The sequence below is a fragment of the Bufo bufo genome, chromosome 4, assembly GCF_905171765.1.
Source record: "Bufo bufo chromosome 4, aBufBuf1.1, whole genome shotgun sequence".
NCBI classification, from domain to species: domain Eukaryota; kingdom Metazoa; phylum Chordata; class Amphibia; order Anura; family Bufonidae; genus Bufo; species Bufo bufo.
This window is the reverse complement of record NC_053392.1, coordinates 219394217-219414150: the sequence shown is the minus strand read 5'-3', so window position 1 is coordinate 219414150 and position 19934 is coordinate 219394217. Positions and strand designations below refer to the sequence as shown.

The following is a 19934-nucleotide window of genomic DNA, read 5'->3' as shown; positions in this document are numbered from 1 at the left end:
TGACCTGAGGGCCGTCCTTCAATAAGAGTGGGATGCCATGTCTCAGCAGACAATAAGTCGACTAATTCACAACAGGTGTTTGATCTGATGGGCGGGCTTTAGCAATGCCCTAGCCATTTTACAGGCTAGGGCAGCGTTAAAGCCCGCCCATCAGTGCCGGTGATATCACCGGGCTCACTGCTGGGCGGAAGCCTCCACCTGGCAGCCCTATGGAGAGCCTGGTTCGTCACCGGAGGCAAAGGAGAACATCGGAGCATGAACTGCTTCGATGCTCAAGTCAGGGGGTCTGCCTGGGTGAAAATGGGGAAATGTCCAGGTTCAGCTCTGAACCTGGACAACCTCTTTAAGAGCATGGTGGTTCAGATTAGACATTGATCTGATGCTGACAGATAATTTGCTCCTAAAGTTCAGCAAAACTTTGTGATTCTAGATAATTGATGATATATACACTGCGTGCAGAATTATTAGGCAAATGAGTATTTTGACCACAACATCCTCTTTATGCATGTTGTCTTACTCCAAGCTGTATAGGCTCGAAAGCCTACTACCAATTAAGCATATTAGGTGATGTGCATCTCTGTAATGAGAAGGGGTGTGGTCTAATGACATCAACACCCTATATTAGGTGTGCATAATTATTAGGCAACTTCCTTTCCTTTGGCAAAATGGGTCAAAAGAAGGACTTGACAGGCTCAGAAAAGTCAAAAATAGTGAGATATCTTGCAGAGGGATGCAGCACTCTTAAAATTGCAAAGCTTCTGAAGCGTGATCATCGAACAATCAAGCGTTTCATTCAAAATAGTCAACAGGGTCGCAAGAAGCGTGTGGAAAAACCAAGGCGCAAAATAACTGCCCATGAACTGAGAAAAGTCAAGCGTGCAGCTGCCAAGATGCCACTTGCCACCAGTTTGGCCATATTTCAGAGCTGCAACATCACTGGAGTGCCCAAAAGCACAAGGTGTGCAATACTCAGAGGCATGGCCAAGGTAAGAAAGGCTGAAAGACGACCACCACTGAACAAGACACACAAGCTGAAACGTCAAGACTGGGCCAAGAAATATCTCAAGACTGATTTTTCTAAGGTTTTATGGACTGATGAAATGAGAGTGAGTCTTGATGGGCCAGATGGATGGGCCCGTGGCTGGATTGGTAAAGGGCAGAGAGCTCCAGTCCGACTCAGACGCCAGCAAGGTGGAGGTGGAGTACTGGTTTGAGCTGGTATCATCAAAGATGAGCTTGTGGGGCCTTTTTGGGTTGAGGATAGAGTCAAGCTCAACTCCCAGTCCTACTGCCAGTTTCTGGAAGACACCTTCTTCAAGCAGTGGTACAGGAAGAAGTCTGCATCCTTCAAGAAAAACATGATTTTCATGCAGGACAATGCTCCATCACACGCGTCCAAGTACTCCACAGCGTGGCTGGCCACAAAGGGTATAAAAGAAGAAAATCTAATGACATGGCCTCCTTGTTCACCTGATCTGAACCCCATTGAGAACCTGTGGTCCATCATCAAATGTGAGATTTACAAGGAGGGAAAACAGTACACCTCTCTGAACAGTGTCTGGGAGGCTGTGGTTGCTGCTGCACGCAATGTTGATGGTGAACAGATCAAAACACTGACAGAATCCATGGATGGCAGGCTTTTGAGTGTCCTTGCAAAGAAAGGTGGCTATATTGGTCACTGATTTGTTTTTGTTTTGTTTTTGAATGTCAGAAATGTATATTTGTGAATGCTGAGATGTTATATTGGTTTCACTGGTAAAAATAAATAATTGAAATGGGTATATATTTGTTTTTTGTTAAGTTGCCTAATAATTATGCACAGTAATAGTCACCTGCACACACAGATATCCCCCTAAAATAGCTAAAACTAAAAACAAACTAAAAACTACTTCCAAAAATATTCAGCTTTGATATTAATGAGTTTTTTGGGTTCATTGAGAACATGGTTGTTGTTCAATAATAAAATTAATCCTAAAAAATACAACTTGCCTAATAATTCTGCACTCCCTGTACATGTATCTACATGAACCAATTGGTTTCCCACCCAACATTTTATCTGTCTTTAGGATTTTGTCTCAGTTGCCCTGATGAAGTAGAAAGGAATGATCCTGCACTGCTGAATTTGATGGAAAAATTCATTGAGGAATATAATTCCCACAGTAACCACACAGAGCTTTATAAAGTTCAGAGTGTTGAGACTGCGTCAAGGAAATTGGTAAAGTATTCCTTTAGACTTGGTAAACACCATTACCACAGCCCATGTTTGGCTAATACTATGGAAATTACTCCCAATGTATATCTAACATGCCCATAGACTCATTAGCCAGTATACGTTTTACGGTTTTAAACAGTCTAAGCTTTTCAATTCAACTGTAAAAAAAGTGTATTACATATATAGAAGTCAATAGTAGTTATCTAACTTATCTGTGGCTGTAGATTCATATGTACGTCTGGTGCATATGTTTGGCAGGCTATTTTGAATGGACTCGCCAAACATTGTGCCAGAATTTGGTGTAAATTAGTAAAAGGCTGAAGAATAGCAACGCTCCAAAGTAGAAAAAAATGTTTCTTTGTGTTCTCTATAAATATGTACAGCAAAATCATGGACAATTAAAAAAACAGAGTGCAACTATATAATAAAGCTATTATAATAAATACTGTGTGTGTATGTGTGTGTATATATATATATATATATATATATATATATATATATATATATAAAAGATATATGTGAGTTTAATGGTGGATATACCTACAGTACAGACCAAAAGTTTGGACACACCTTCTCATTCAGAGTTTTCTTTATTTTCATGACTATGAAAATTGTAGATTCACACTGAAGGCATCAAAACTATGAATTAACACATGTGGAATTATATACATAACAAACAAGTGTGAAACAACTGAAAATATGTCATATTCTAGGTTCTTCAAAGTAGCCACCTTTCGCTTTGATTACTGCTTTGCACACTCTTGGCATTCTCTTGATGAGCTTCAAGAGGTAGTCCCCTGAAATGGTTTTCACTTCACAGGTGTGCCCTGTCGTGTTTAATAAGTGGGATTTCTTGCCTTATAAATGGGGTTGGGACCATCAGTTGCGTTGAGGAGAAGTCAGGTGGATACACAGCTGATAGTCCTACTGAATAGACTGTTAGAATTTGTATTATGGCAAGAAAAAAGCAGCTAAGTAAAGAAAAACGAGTGGCCATCATTACTTTAAGAAATGAAGGTCAGTCAGTCAGCCGAAAAATTGGGAAAACTTTGAAAGTAAGGGCTATTTGACCATGAAGGAGAGTGATGGGGTGCTGCGCCAGATGACCTGGCCTCCACAGTCACCGGACCTGAACCCAATCGAGATGGTTTGGGGTGAGCTGGACCTTAGAGTGAAGGCAAAAGGGCCAACAAGTGCTAAGCATCTCTGGGAACTCCTTCAAGACTGTTGGAAGACCATTTCAGGGGACTACCTCTTGAAGCTCATCAAGAGAATGCCAATAGTGTGCAAAGCAGTAATCAAAGCAAAAGGTGGCTACTTTGAAGAACCTAGAATATTACATATTTTCAGTTGTTTCACACTTGTTTGTTATGCATATAATTCCACACGTGTTAATTCATAGTTTTGATGCCTTCATAGTCATGAAAATAAAGAAAACTCTTTGAATGAGAAGGTGTGTCCAAACTTTTGGTCTGTACTGTATATAAAAAGGGTGCATGGTCCATATACAATCCATACAAATCATCCAGGTGGCACCTTTATTACACACCTCTGCCTCTGTCCAGACCTAGCAAATGGAGGTTTGGTGTCACAGGATGGCCTGCCATTAACAGCCACCGTTGCTGTCATGAACGAGAAACCCAGAATGCTACGGAATAGAATCATATCGTCTTTAGCAGCTAATGCAGGTTCTGTTTAGGATCTTATGTCGGCACCCCTAAGGCCTCTTTCACACGAGCAAGACGGTTTGGCTCCGGATGCGTTCAGGGTGCGTTCCGTGAAACTCTCACCATTTTGCAAGAAAGTTCAGTCAGTTTTGTCTGCAATTACGTTCAGTTGTTCAGTTTTTCCCGCGCGAGTGCAATGCGTTTTGATGCAATGCGTTTTTCCCGCGCACGTGATAAAAAACTGAATGTTTACAAACAACATCTCCTAGCAACCATCAGTGAAAAACGCATCGCATCCGCACTTGCTTCCGGATGCAATGCGTTTTCACTGAAGCCCCATTCACTTCTATGGAGCCTGGGCTGCGTGAAAAACGCAGAATATAAAACCTGCTGTGATTTTCACGCAACGCAGAACTGATGCGTGAAAAAAAGGCTCATGTTCACAGAGGCATTGAAATGAATGGGTCAGGATTCAGTGCGAGTGCTATGCGTTCACGTCACACATTGCACCCGCGTAGAAAACTCGCTCGTGTGAAAGGGGCCTAATAGTGATAAGACGGACATCAGACTAGACCTCTAACTTAATTCAGACTAGACCCCAAAATTGATTAAGAGCCCAGTCTCCTAACCTCATTCAGATTACTAACATTATTTTTATCTCAGACCCCTAAACTCATTTAGATACCAGATCAGATCTTGTATTTCCCCTATAAAATAACCGGATAGACTGTGCCCCTACACACTATGACACAATCAGATCAGACTGTGCATGGACGAGAGACTGCGAAGGGTAATGTCAGTGCTTAGTTTATTCATATATTCTCATTTCAATGGGAAGCAGCACGCCCTATATTGGGACAGAATCAGCGCCGAATCTCCCATTAAAATGAATAGGAAGCTGAAAAATATGCTTCACGTATGTCCATGCGTTTTCTGTGTGCAGATCTGCTTCAAAAACCTCCAGCTTAAAATTCAGCTTTGTATTGAAGTGAATGCCCATTGGTTCAGAAACAGACCTGTCAAAAAACGCATAAAAACCGCTGAAAAATAACACAAGGATTCTGCGCTGATTTTTAAGCGTGTTTTTCAAAATCAGTCATGTGAACTGGCCCAAAGAAAAGGTAAAGGTGATCCACCACTGTTTTATTATGGAAGATGCAAGCATTTACTAAAAGAGACATGCCAAGCAAGCTGGACATATGATAGCAGATACGACAAGCTATCCTCTCAAGATAGCGGGAGAGAATTATCAAAACTTGTGTAAAGGAAAACTGGCTTAGTTGCCCATAGCAACCAATCATATTCCACCTTTCACTTCCCAAAGGAGCTGTCAAAAATGAAAGGTGGAATCTGATTGGTTACTGTAGTCAACTAAGCCAGTTTTCCTTTACACCAGTTTTGATGAATCTCGCCCAACGTATTCACAATCTTTCCGTAAATACAAATGAAAGCAATCCAAAAACAGAAATAAAGGCACCATAGACACCAGAATCATAAATAGGTTTTTATTTTGAGGACAAAACTGAGACTATTATTAACTACTTATATTATTTCTGTAGGTTCAAAATGAAAAACAATACAAAGCGACGTTCACAATTCAAGAGACCAATTGTTCAAAATCAGACTATAGCGACCTGGGAGAAGAGTGTGTCATTGAACCAGCGAGTGTAAGTTTAAAAACTTTAATAAAAAACAAGTGCATTACTGTTCATTATATATTAGAGAGATTCATGAGAATTCCTGACATGTCTATATAATAAAATTTCTTGATTCATCTTTTCAAAATGTGTTCAAAAGTCCTCATTATTTAATCACCAGCCTCCTAGAAGCCTGCTGAGATGTTCTGCTACATACGAAGGTTACTTTCACATCTGCGTTTTTGCTGGATCCGTCATGGATCAGCAAAAACGCTTCCGTTAGGATAATGTTCACCCGTTATCAATGGATTGTATTATCTCTAAAATTGCAATGACAGATCCGTCTCTAAAACCATTGTAAGTCAATAGGGGACGATCTGTTTTCTTTTGTGTCCAAGAAAATGGATCCGGCACCATTGACTTACATTATGGATCCATCTTGCTCCACATCCCATAACACACTGAAAAATGCTGCTAGCAGCGTTTTTCTGTCCGGCACGGGAACGCAACCGGAACAGAATGCATTCTGGTGCATTCTGTTCAGTTTTGTCCCTATTGACAAAACCAAAGCGTTTTCCTCCGGTTTTGAAATCCTATGACGGATCTCAATACCGGAAAGGAAAAGCGCAGATGTGAAAGTAGCCTAAACAAGCATGTAGTGTAGTGCATGAGTAGTTCACATGCTGTTTTGTCATTGTTTGACCCTATTCTCCTGTTTCTGAAGACTTTTCCCCCCTTTATTATTACTACTAAAAGGCCCATTTTCACTGGTAGTTTATACATGTACTTTGCACTTTCCATCATAGCGGTCTCTTACCATTCTCCACACAGTGGCAACTTTCCAATATCCCTTTTTTCCACAGCAGTAGTTTCCATTCTCAACTAGAAAATAGCTCTAGGGATTTATTCAAAGAATACCGTTTTAGGCCTCTTGCACACAAACTTTTTTTTTCCGTATCCATTTTTTTGCGTTCCGTATACGGAACCATTCATTTCAATGGATCCGCAAAAAAAAAAGGAAGGTACTCCGTATGCCTTCCGTTTCTGTATTTCCGTTCCGTTCAAAGATAGAACATGACCTATTATTGTCCGCATAACGGACAAGGATAGGACTGTTCTATCAGGGGCCAGCTGTTCCGTTCCGCAAAAACGTAATGCACACGGACGTCATCCGTATTTTTTGCGGATCCGTTTTTTGCGGGCCGCAAAATACTGAAAATGCCATATGCCTCTTTCACACGGGCGAGATTTCCGCGCGGGTGCAATGCGTGAGGTGAACGCATTGCACCCGCACTGAATCCGGACCCATTCATTTCTATGGGGCTGTGCACATGAGCCGTGATTTTCACGCATCACTTGTGCGTTGTGTGAAAATCGCAGCATGCTTCTCTTCGTGCGTTTTCCACGCAACGCAGGCCCCATTGAAATAAATGGGGCTGCATGAAAATCGCAAGCATCTGCAAGCAAGTGCGGATGGGTGCGATTTTCAAGCACGGTTGCTAGGAGACGATCGGGATGGGGACCCGATCTTTATTATTTTCCCTTATAACATGGTTATAAGGGAAAATAATAGCATTCTTAATACAGAATGCAACGTACAATAGGGCTGGAGGGGTTAAAAAAGAATTTTTTTTTTTTAACTCGCCTTAATCCACTTGCTCGCGCAGCCCGGATTCTCTTCTGTCTTCATCTTTGCTATGCACAGGAAAAGGACCTTTGATTACGTCACTGCGCTCATCACATGGTCCGTCACATGATCCATCACCATGGTGATGGACCATGTGATGGACCATGTGATGAGCGCAGTGACGTCATTAAAGGTCCTATTCCTCAAAGAAGAAGACAGAAGAGAAGCTGGGCTGCGCGAGCAAGTGGATTAAGGTGAGTTAAATTATTTTTTTAAAAAATTGTAACCCCTCCAGCCCTATTGTACTATGCATTCTGTATTCAGAATGCTATTATTTTCCCTTATAACCATGTTATAAGGGAAAATAATACAATCTACAGAACACCGATCCGAAGCCCGAACTTCTGTGAAGAAGGTCGGGTTTGGGTACCAAACATGCAGATTTTTCTCACGCGCGTGCAAAACGCATTACAATGTTTTGCACTCGCGCTGAAAAATCGTGCATTTTCCCGCTACGCACCCGCATCTTATCCGGGCCAAAAACATGACGCCCGTGTGAAAGAGGCCTTATGCTGTTTTGAATGCATTTTCTTTAACCCCTGAAAGATTAAGCAAATTTGCATTTCTCCTCCCCACAATTCAAGGGTCATAATTTTTTTAAATTCTCCAATTAAATAGCCATATGAGGGCTTTTTTTTTTTTTTTTCGCTAGACAAGCTGCATTTTTAATGCCATCATTTAATTTACCACGTCTTATTGGAACACGTTTATGTCATAATGTGTGAAGGGGTTAAACCATACAGTTTCAAAGCTCTAAACAGTTTCTGCACGTAATGCAGTGAAAACATCATCACACCTGGCCAAGTCAATGAGAGTGCGCAGCAGTTGCATAGAGAGCAGAGCCTCTAGGTGTAATGGCAATGTCCCTGTTGTCCCAGTTTCTCCTAGAGACTCATTTGCACATATTAAAACATCATTTTTCTCAGCAATATGAACATGGGGCCAACACAGATGTCTTCAGCTGCCAAGCGCACATGTAACAGGTCAGCCAGTGTCATAGGTACAAATCTGCTGACCGATGCCGTTTACTGGAGACCAATAACAGAATAAAGTTATGCCACTTAGGCCTCATGCACACGACCGTTGTGTGCATCCGTGGCCGTTGTGCCGTTTTCCGTTTTTTTTCGCGGACCCATTGACTTTCAATGGGTCCGTGGAAAAATCGGAAAATGCACCGTTTTGCAGCCGAGACCGTGATCCGTTTATCCTGTCCGTCAAAAAAATATGACCTGTCCTATTTTTTTGACGGACTACGGTTCACGGACCCATTCAAGTCAATGGGTCCGTGAAAGAACACGGATGCACACAAGATTGGCATCCGTGTCCATGATCCGTGGCCGTAGGTTACTTTCATACAGACGGATCAAAAGATCCGTCTGCATAAAAGCTTTTTCTGATCTTTGTTTTCACTTCGTGAAAACTCAGATCCGACAGTATATTCTAACACAGAAGCGTTCCCATGGTGATGGGGACGCTTCTAGTTAGAATACACTACAAACTGTGTACAAGACTGCCCCCTGCTGCCTGGCAGCACCCGATCTCTTACAGGGGGCCGTGATCAGCACAATTAACCCCTTCAGGTGCGGCACCTGAAGGGGTTAATTGTACTATCATATCCCCCTGTAAGAGATCAGGGCTGCCAGGCAGCAGGGGGCAGACCCCCCCCTCCCCAGTTTGAATATCATTGGTGGCCAGTGCGGCCCCCCCCTCTATTGTAATAATAGGTTGGTGGCACAGTGTGCGGCCCCCCCTCCCTCTATTGTAATAATTCGTTGGTGGCACAGTGTGCGCCCCCCCCTCCCTCCCTCTATTGTAATAATTCGTTGGTGGCACAGTGTGCGCCCCCCATCGGCCCCCCCTCCCTCTATAGCATTAACAACATTGGTGGCCAGTGTGCGGCCTCCCATCTCCCCCCCCCCATCATTGGTGGCAGCGGAGTTCCGATCGGAGTCCCAGTTTAATCGCTGGGGCTCCGATCGGTAACCATGGCAACCAGGACGCTACTACAGTCCTGGTTGCCATGGTTACTTAGCAATAGTACAATAGTAGAAGATTCATACTTACCTGCTGGCTGCTGCGATGTTCGTGTCCGGCCGGGAGCTCCACCTACTGGTAAGTGACAGGTCTGTGCGGCGCATTGCTAAATGAACTGTCACTTACCAGTAGGAGGAGCTCCCGGCCCGACACAGACATCGCAGCTCCCAGGTAAGTATGAATCTTTTACTTTTGTACTATTGCTAGTAACCCGCTGCCACCAATGATCGGGGGGGGGGAGATGGGAGGCCGCACACTGGCCACCAATGTTGTTAATGCTATAGAGGGAGGGGGGGCCGATGGGGGGCGCACACTGTGCCACCAACGATTTATTACAATAGAGGGAGGAAGGGGGGGCGCACACTGTGCCACCAACGATTTATTATAATAGAGGGAGGAAGGGGGGGGGGCGCACACTGTGCCACCAACTAATTATTACAATAGAGGGAGGAAGGGGGGGGGGGCCGCACTGGCCACAAATGATATTCAAACTGGGGAGGGGGGGGGGGTCTGCCCCCTGCTTCCTGGCAGCCCTGATCTCTTACAGGGGGATATGATAGTACAATTAACCTCTTCAGGTGCGGCACCTGAGGGGTTAATTGTGCTGATCACGGCCCCCTGTAAGAGATCGGATGCTGCTAGGCAGCAGGGGGCAGTCATGTACACAGTTTGTAGTATATTCTAACTAGAAGCGTCCCCATCACCATGGGAACGCCTCTGTGTTAGAATATACTGTCGGAAATGAGGTTTCACGATCTAACTCATATCCGACAGTATATTCTAACATAGAGGCGTTCCCATGGTGATGGGGACGCTTCAAGTTAAAATATACCATCGGATTGGAGAAAACTCAGATCCGATGGTATAAAAGGGACTCCAGACTTTAAATTGAAAGTCAATGGGGACGGATCCGTTTGAAATGGCACCATATTGTGTCAACGTCAAACGGATCCTTCCCCATTGACTTGCATTGTAATTCAGGACGGATCCGTTTGGCTCCGCACGGCCAGGCGGACACCAAAACGACTTTTTTTTCATGTCCGTGGATCCTCCAAAAATCAAGGAAGACCCACGGACGAAAAAACGGTCACGGATCACGGACCTACGGACCCCGTTTTTGTGGACCGTGAAAAAAAACGTTTGTGTGCATGAGGCCTTACTTGTCTATTAGGTTCATGCCATTTTAAAAACCATTGCATGCCAGTTTATATGCAAACATTAGCAGATAAACTGACATTGGGGAGATTTATCAAAACTGGTGCAAAGACGTGACAGTTATCTACAGCAAGCAATCAGATTCCAGCTCTTATTTTCAGAATCCCTTTGGAGAATGAAAGCTGAAATCTAATTGGTTATTTCAGATAACAAATCCACTTTTGCATTGCACTTACTTTGATAAATCTGCTCCACAGGGCTGGTGCAAGGATTTTTGCCACCCTAGGCAAAAGCTAATTTTGCCGCCCCCTTGACCACACCCTTTTACCCGCCCCTTTTTCAGCCACCTATTGCATGCAAAATTTAACTATGGTTGTGTACCCTGTGCCAGTCTATGGTCATGTACCCTGTGCCAGTCTGACTATGGTCGCGTACCCTTTGCCAGTCTGACTATGGTCATGTATATATAATATCCAGCCATTGTCTGCCACCTAGTACCATCCCAGTGATGCCAATCACTCTGCGCTGTTCAGCAGGTTGGCACACCAAACACGAGCAGTGCTACCTATTCACTGCCAGGCGCCATTCAGCCACTGTCTGAAATCCTGTGCCACCAGGGCAACATAAAACAGTATGCTGCCTTGTGCCCTCTGCCAGTCTGGCACTGTCCTGCACCCTGTACCATTCATAGCCCTTTAGACAGTCTGTGCCACCTAATAGGCTCCATGTGCCACTGCTGGGCACCCTGTGCCAGTCATAATCTATGGCCCCTAGTCAAGCAGCAGGTGTGCCCTGACCCCTGTACACAAGTGTGTGCCACCCTGCTGCCAGTCACTGTCCTGCAGCCTCTGACACCCTAGTGCAGGTTGTCAGAGTGCGGTTGCCGGGGGTGCTCACCAGGTTCTGCTCCTCGCTGTGCTCCAGGTCCACATTGCCTTGGCTCTTGCCAAGATCATGTGTCTTCGGCGCGTGATCCCACGAGACCCACCTCTGGAGGTCACTGGTCTCGCGGGATTGCGTGCCCGAAGTCAGGGCCGGTGCAAGGATTTTTGTCAACACAAGCGAATCTACATTTTGTCTTCCCCTCACCCCCATCATTTCACATTTCTGCCCCTCATGATTCATATCCATTTCTTGACCCCCCCATCAGTTCACATTTCTGCCCCTCATGATTCATGTCCATTTCTTGCCCCCTCATGTGCTAATATCATAGTGCCATCCTCTCCCCCTGCCCCCTAATGTGCCAGTATCACGTGCCTCTCTCCTCCCCCCTCCATGTGCCAGTATCATGGCGCCAATAGCCCCCCCCCGTGGCAGTAAAGTAACAGTCCGGTATTTAAAATAAATAAAAAACACTTTCAGAAAAGTTTCTCCTGGGATTCGAACTCACAACCTTTCACATCAGAGGCAAGGCATTTACCCACAAAGCTATGAGAGCAGTATAGCCAGTTACTCAACAAAAAGAAAGTAAAGTAGCAGTGTGGTATTTAAAAAGAAAAAAAAAAAACACTTTCAGAAAAGTTTCTCCTGGGATTCAAACTCACAACCTTTCACATCAGAGGCAAGGCATTTCCCCACACAGCTATGAGAGCTGTATAGCCAGTTGCTTAAAAAAAATAATATAAGACTTCTACTGTAGATAACTTTGATACTTAGTGTACATCCATACACATGACAGCTGCCCCAGTACACTGTGTATGGATGTAGCAGAGCTGGGTGTGTTGGGGCAGCTGTCATGTGTATGGATGTGCACTAGGTATCAAAGTTACCTACAGTAGAAGTCTTATATTTTTTTTAATTTTTTTATTAAAAGCAATTGGTTATACAGCTTTCATAGCTGTGTGGGTAAATGCCTTGCCTCTGGTGTGAAAGGTCGTGAGTTTGAATCCCAGGAGAAACTTTTCTGAAAGACAGCCTAAATGAGATTTAAATACACCAGGGTCTCGTAGATGTGTGTCAGCTGCGTGCCGCTCGCTCTGCCCGAAGTGACTGAACAAACTCATGCTCGCACTCGCAGCGCATCCGGCCTGCAGGAACAGAAGGAGTCAAGGGATGATGTCAGATGGATTACAAGTAGGGGGCGGGGCGCAGGCGGCGGCCGGGTGCTACTGCTTGGGATTCGGACTCCAGAGTGCCGGCGCCCCCAGGCAGAGTGCGCTCTACGCGGTGGCCTACTCTGCTTATGGCTGGCGCTGGCCCTGCTGCTCCATTGTGTCTCTAGTACGTCATAGGGCTCCCATGTGATGACTTCGTCCTTCTTGAGCATGCCTCATACATGGAAGCACAGTAACAGATGTCTTACACATTCTTGTTCAACCGCTATTAACTGCAATGTTTGATATCAATTTTCTTTGTCCTTCTCTATTTTAGCAAAACCTGTCTTGTAATGCAAACATCAATGTTGGAAATGAAACAGTGAACATTTTGCCAGACTACACATGTGATACTGCTGCATCTCTAGTAAGCTGTTTCTTTTGCATGTATCATTTAGCATCTGTACAATTTTCCTCAATCCGTTTTTGTTAGTTTTTTTGCATAAATTAATAGTACAGGCAAATATAAAAAAAATTGTAATATATTTTTATTACAAAATGCTTCAATCTCCTCTCATCAGACTCAGTCTCCTGCCCTCCCCCCACTGTTCACTAAGAGCTCATGCCAGTTACGTACATAGAGAAGTAAGGGCCCCATAGCAAGGATCAAACCAGCCCCCCCCCCCCACCATTTTTTTATGGTGTGGACGGATCACGGACCTATTCAAGTTGAATGGGTCTGGATCCGTCTGCAGAATCCACGCAGATGTTGCCCGTGCATTGGGGACTGCAAATTGCGGCCCCCAATGCACGGAATGACAGACCCACGATCGTGTGCATGAGCCCTAACACTCAGTTAACTGTTCAGATACATCTTGACTGAGCTGCCTGCTCACTGAAGGAGTAGATCAGATACATATCTACAGAGAGGGGAAGGGGAGGAGGAGAAGGGAGGGGCTGCTGGAGACAGAGGCAGAGATACTGACAAAGAAACCGCTGCTGGTTTGTAAGTGACTTGCTGTCTAACTTCACTGCTGGATTTACATCTAAACCTTCTAGTGTCCTCCTTACTGCTGCTGCTTCTTAGGTTGCTGTGTAGAGTTAGGAGTAGGATCCCCTGTTTCTCCATGTGTAGTGTATGGACAGACATGATACCATCTAGGTGTTGCTAAAAATGCCAGATACAAGTCATATGATGTCCAGAAATAGTCATCTTCCTCATGTAGTGCACATGGCAACATATTTTGAAAAAATTACCTGAAAAGACACTGTAGGTGCAAAAGTCACTAAACGTTTTCTTTGTCTTCATAATTAAATACATGTAGTGCTTTTACTTCTTTCAGTGGTTTCCACAACTTGTAATCAGCAGCACACACTATGGGAGAAATGTGTCAAGACTGGCATTTCTTACACCAGTCTTGATCTAGTTTGCGTTAGACGTATTTCTAACCTTCAGTGCACCATAAAATGAAACCGAAAACTTGACTTTTTAACTCCAAATGTCCAAACAATTGAATATATTCCCCCAGTGTCTTTTCATTTTGGAGATTCAGAGATGTGTTGTATAAATTTGATGTCCTAATATTTCAAGTGTAAACCATACAACCTATTATATTACCGTAATCAGCGGTTATCGCCAAGTTAGCCACCAATAAGTCCTCATTTCACCTACACAATGCAACTGGAAATATAAGCATTATGTAAAGCCTACTTAGTGCATGCAAAGTAGTTCTCCAAGAGGAGGGAAAACTCACTAGAGTACCAGCTAAGGGTACTTTCACACTTGAAATTTTTTGTTTTCCGGTGCTGAGTTCCGTCCTAGGGGCTCAATACCGAAAAAAAAAAACAGATCAGTTTTATCCTAATGCATTCTGAATTGAGAGCATTCTGTTCTGGATGCATCAGTTCAGTCCCTCTTACGTTTTTGGACGGAGAAAATACCGCAGCATGCTGCAGTTTTCTCTCCGGCCAAAAAGACTGAACACTTGCCGGAATGCCGGATCCGGCATTAATTTACATGAAGTGTATTAGTGCCTGATCCGGCATTAATGCGCAGACCTTTAAAAATGCTAAAAAAATTAATACCGGATCCGTTTTTCTGGATGACACCGGATAGACGGATCCGGTATTTCAATGCATTTGTCAGACGGATCCGCATCCGGATCCGTCTGACAAATGCCATCAGTTTGCGTCCGGATTGCCGGAATCCTCTGCCGCAAGTGTGAAAGTACCCTAAGGCTACGTTCACATTAGTGTTTTCAATCCGTCATAGTATCTCAATAGCGGAAGAAAATACTTCAGTTTTGTCCCCATTCATTGTCAATGGGGACAAAACTGAACTGAACAAAACGGAGTGCACCAAAATGCATTCCGTTCCGTTTGGCTGTGTCCCCATCGTGGAAAGAAAACCGCTGCAAGCAGCGTTTTTTTGTCTGCGATGTGGTGGGGAGCAATACACAATAGAAAACGGATCTGTCCCTCATTGACTTTCAATGGTGTTCATGACGGATCTGTCATGGCTATAGAAGACATGATACAACCGGATCAGTTCATGACGGAGGCATGCGGTTGTATTATTGTAACGGAAGCGTTTTTGCAGATCCATGACGGATCCGCAAACAATTCTAATGTGAAAGTAGCCTTAGTTAGTGGTGCACAATCGTTTTTGGTTTGGGGGCCACATTGTCGCATTGCTCTATTTCAAGGGGCCTAAAAAAATGGTCTATTACACAAGCTGATACAAAGCATATGGGACAAACCCATAATGATGTTTCCTCAGTTCATCCTTCCCAGTTCATGCCTCACAGTCCATTATCCTCAGTTGATTTCATTTCTTAACCTTCCCTCAGCCTTCCTTCTTATACCATTTTTACCCATTGACTAACTTGTGGAGGAGATCTAATTGGCTAGAACAAAATTTCAACCCTAATCATAAGTCTAATCCTGTATTAGTGGAGGCAGTTGTATAACTTAAAATGCGGAGGGAAGATTCTTGTCCGGGCACTTCTTGTGCAGACCTAGATGACAGATAATAGTCACCTTTACCATAAACAGAAATTGCTCTGGACAGAAAACGTTATGTTCTCTCAGCCACAGCGTCTCTTCTGGCCTAGAAAACCCTTAGGTCTACATTTTTGCATTTGATTCAAACAAAGGGATCTTTATCCTTCTAATCTACCCTCTAGACATCACCTTGGAGTTGTACATAGCTTCTGATTGTAACTGATTGTAACCTGATTAAATGTCCTCCAATGTTAGATAAATGTGCCATATGTGAATATCATATATAACATACAGTATATAAAAATATGTAATATACCAATACTACCCCACTTGAATCATTTCAGATCTGAATTGATTCATCAAACAAAAAGAAGAAGAAGAAAAAAAAAAAAATATATATATATATATATATATATATATATATATATATATATATACACTGCTCAAAAAAATAAAGGGAACACAAAAATAACACATCCTAGATCTGAATTAATTAAATATTCTTCTGAAATACTTTGTTCTTTACATAGTTGAATGTGCTGACAACAAAATCACACAAAAATTAAAAAATGGAAATCAAATTTTTCAACCCATGGAGGTCTGGATTTGGAGTCACACTCAAAATTAAAGTGGAAAAACACACTACAGGCTGATCCAACTTTGATGTAATGTCCTTAAAACAAGTCAAAACGAGGCTCAGTAGTGTGTGTGGCCTCCACGTGTCTGTATGACCTCCCTACAACGCCTGTGCATGCTCCTGATGAGGTGGCGGACGGTCTCCTGAGGGATCTCCTCCCAGACCTGGACTAAAGCATCTGCCAACTCCTGGACAGTCTGTGGTGCAACGTGACGTTGGTGGATAGAGCGAGACATGATGTCCCAGATGTGCTCAATTGGATTCAGGTCTGGGGAACGGGCGGGCCAGTCCATAGCATCAATGCCTTCGTTCTGCAGGAACTGCTGACACACTTCAGCCACATAAGGTCTGGCCTTGTCTTGCATTAGGAGGAACCCAGGGCCAACCGCACCAGCATATGGTCTCACAAGGGGTCTGAGGATCTCATCTCGGTACCTAATGGCAGTCAGGCTACCTCTGGCGAGCACATGGAGGGCTGTGCGGCCCTCCAAAGAAATGCCACCCCACACCATTACTGACCCAATGCCAAACCGGTCATGCTGGAGGATGTTGCAGGCAGCAGAACGTTCTCCACGGCGTCTCCAGACTCTGTCACGTCTGTCACATGTGCTCAGTGTGAACCTGCTTTCATCTGTGAAGAGCACAGGGCACCAGTGGTGAATTTGCCAATCTTGGTGTTCTCTGGCAAATGCCAAACGTCCTGAACAGTGTTGGGCTGTAAGCACAACCCCCACCTGTGGACGTCGGGCCCTCATATCACCCTCATGGAGTCTGTTTCTGACCGTTTGAGCAGACACATGCACATTTGTGGCCTGCTGGAGGTCATTTTGCAGGGCTCTGGCAGTGCTCCTCCTGTTCCTCCTTGCACAAAGGCGGAGGTAGCGGTCCTGCTGCTGGGTTGTTGCCCTCCTACGGCCTCCTCCACCTCTTCTGATGTACTGGCCTGTCTCCTGGTAGCACCTCCATGCTCTGGACACTACGCTGACAGACACAGCAAACCTTCTTGCCACAGCTCACATTGATGTGCCATCCTGGATAAGCTGCACTACCTGAGCCACTTGTGTGGGTTGTAGACTCCGTCTCATGCTACCACTAGAGTGAAAGCACTGCCAGCATTCAAAAGTGACCAAAACATCAGCCAGGAAGCATAGGAACTGAGAAGTGGTCTATGGTAACCACCTGCAGAACCACTCCTTTATTGGGGGTGTCTTGCTAATTGCCTATAATTTCCACCTGTTGTCTATCCCATTTGCACAACAGCATGTGAAATTGATTGTCACTCAGTGTTGCTTCCTAAGTGGACAGTTTGATTTCACAGAAGTGTGATTGACTTGGAGTTACATTGTGTTGTTTAAGTGTTACCTTTATTTTTTTGAGCAGTGTATATAGGTATATATATATATATCCATAGAAAAAATCTGGCAGCACTCCCGCCCGCGGTAATCCCTCGATTCAGGACGGTAAACAGCAATGAAACGCCGCATCACTCCTTGAAAGATAAAATGTGTTCTTTATTCACACATATCAGGTCACTTGATATGTGTGAATAAAGAACACATTTTATCTTTCAAGGAGTGCTGCGGACTTTCATTGCTAGGTATATATATATATATATATATTTGGAAGAAAATTTACAAGCAGCACCACCAGGCCAAAAAACAAGTAGAGAGGGTGCAATGTCCGAGTATGGTAACTGGTTCTTACCCACTAATACGGAAATAAAGAAATCGGACTGCACTCCAGTTTGAATCTTCAGTGAAAAAAAGGTTTATTCACCCATGGGTGGCACAAGCGACGTTTCGGCTCGCATATGAGCCTTTCTGAAAGGCTCATATGCGAGTCGAAACGTTGCTTGTGCCACCCATGGGTGAATAAACCTTTTTTTCACTGAAGATTCAAACTGGAGTGCAGTCCGATTTCTTTATTTATATATATATATATATATATATATATACACACATATTCTGGTTCATGTTTAATTATCGCTGCTAATTCTAAGCGTTTCTCCCTTTCTTTCATCCTCTTAAGTTGTTTTTTCCCACAGCAATATAATCTGAACCAAACACATATTAACATAAACTGCATGAGTAGACCTGCTCTTGTTCAGGACCAGGAACTGTAATCCAGCGCAGTGCGGCACTCCTGGCAGAAACACAGCTGATCACACGATCAGCTTTACTTCTGTTCAGTAGGACAGGGGCCACAAATAGTGGTTCTGTGGGCCGCATGTGGGTTGTGCCCCCCTGACCTAAGTCTATGTCCAATCTATTAACACGCCTGGTAACATGACAAATGATGAAAATCAAAACCTTCTCCATCTAAAAAATAGACCCATCCACAGAAAGCTGTTTTGGTGTGTTTTTGCCCTTTGTAAGTGAAGGTTACAATACTAGAATGGCTGTCGAAAAGTCTTTGATGTCAGTCTGGGGGAGTAAAGTTTCTCCTACTCGAAATTGTGTTTTCCCTGTATTTATTGTATTTCTAATTAGTATATGTGTAACAATGGAAATTCAACATGTTTTGTTTTCACAGCGTACACGTATAGTTATCAAAGGTTTATCACCTCTCCGCTCAGCGATGCCAATTCTTGCTAGATCACAAAGAAGGATATCTCGCTCATCTAAGAAATCAAATCATGAAAAAAAAGAAAAGAAAAACAAAAAGGGTAAAAAACATAATGGCAAAGATTATCAGTCTTCTGAGGAATCTGCAGAAGACAGAAAAAAGCCACAAGTCCTTCCTAGACCTACACAGCAAGCAATTCCTCAAGTCCCAGAGATAGACATTAGTGTGCTTGTAGCAACAACCCAACAAGTCAACCCAACAGACGTACATGTGGCTCCTTGTCAAATGGCAGAGCCTATTATACCATACATACCCCCCTATTCACACATACCATATATAGTTGAACCTCCAGAACGAAAAACTAATTATGAGATAATTACAGTCGATATCCCAAAGTGTCCAGGAAAGCTATGGCAACCATTATTGCCTACTGTACAAATTCCTACTGATAAACCATTTATTATTGACGGTCTCTCATTTGACGATTCAGATCTGCTACCATAAAGTGAACAAAAATTTCCCAGTTCAGACACAGCTGATATGACCAGTCGATAATGACCAGGATTTCTAGTGTTAAAAGAGTTTTAAAAATAAAAAATAAAATAAAATTATTTCTGTATATAAGGCTGGTTCAAAACTAACACCCCTGATAGGCTGTAATAAAAGTTAATCAATATATTGAAAGTGTGTGCCACTTTTTTATATATATCGATACATAAATAGCAACATGAACTCCTTTATAATATTTTATAATAAATATGAAACACATATGGTATATCATTACAATCTGGGAAGAAAACTGAAATAAGGTATGGCTTTGTACTAAAATCCATTAATGGGAACCTGTCAGTAGACCACGGGCAGTATGAAACTCTGACAGGCTCACAGATTACAAAAGAGGAGAATTATCAATAGTTTATGCCACCTTAAAAAAGTTGCAGATTATTGTGCGCTCCACAATTTGTAACTTTTTGACCTTTTAGCCACTGTTTAAAAAGAGTCAAGCACATAGAGAAGTATTTGCAGTTCTCCTGCAACTTCTCTCAGCCCAGCCCAGCTTGACTGACAGGTCTTTCCCTACCTGTATTTATTAAGAAACCTGTTAATGAAGCCGAGCTGAAGGGAGGAAATCGAAGACGAGTCAACCAGTGAACACTTCTCCCTATGCCTCTCCTTAAAGTGATGAAAAGTATAAAGAACACTCAGCTCGACTGAGTAATTCTTATTTTCATACTGTTACGACTGCATTCAGTGTGAACTGAGCCCAAAAGCAGACACCGTGATGAGAAGTGGTATTGCAGAAT

General features: G+C 43.4%; 1 protein-coding gene across 3 annotated transcripts in view; it reads left to right on the top strand.

Annotated features, from left to right (window-relative positions):
- LOC120997924 (T-kininogen 2-like) overlaps positions 1 to 19308 on the top strand; it is a 70228-nt gene extending 50920 nt beyond the window's left edge. For 2 of the 3 annotated variants that reach the window (XM_040428290.1, XM_040428288.1), the window contains 4 exons: positions 2067 to 2215; positions 5439 to 5546; positions 12763 to 12852; positions 18598 to 19306. In XM_040428290.1, coding sequence (XP_040284224.1) covers positions 2067 to 2215; positions 5439 to 5546; positions 12763 to 12852; positions 18598 to 19134 — 884 coding nt within the window. In that variant the 3' untranslated portion in view covers positions 19135 to 19306. Of the gene's footprint in view, positions 1 to 2066; positions 2216 to 5438; positions 5547 to 12762; positions 12853 to 18597 lie in introns of all 3 variants that reach the window. The other variant, XM_040428289.1, reaches the window with a different exon arrangement.
- The last annotated feature ends 626 nt before the right edge of the window (positions 19309 to 19934 follow it).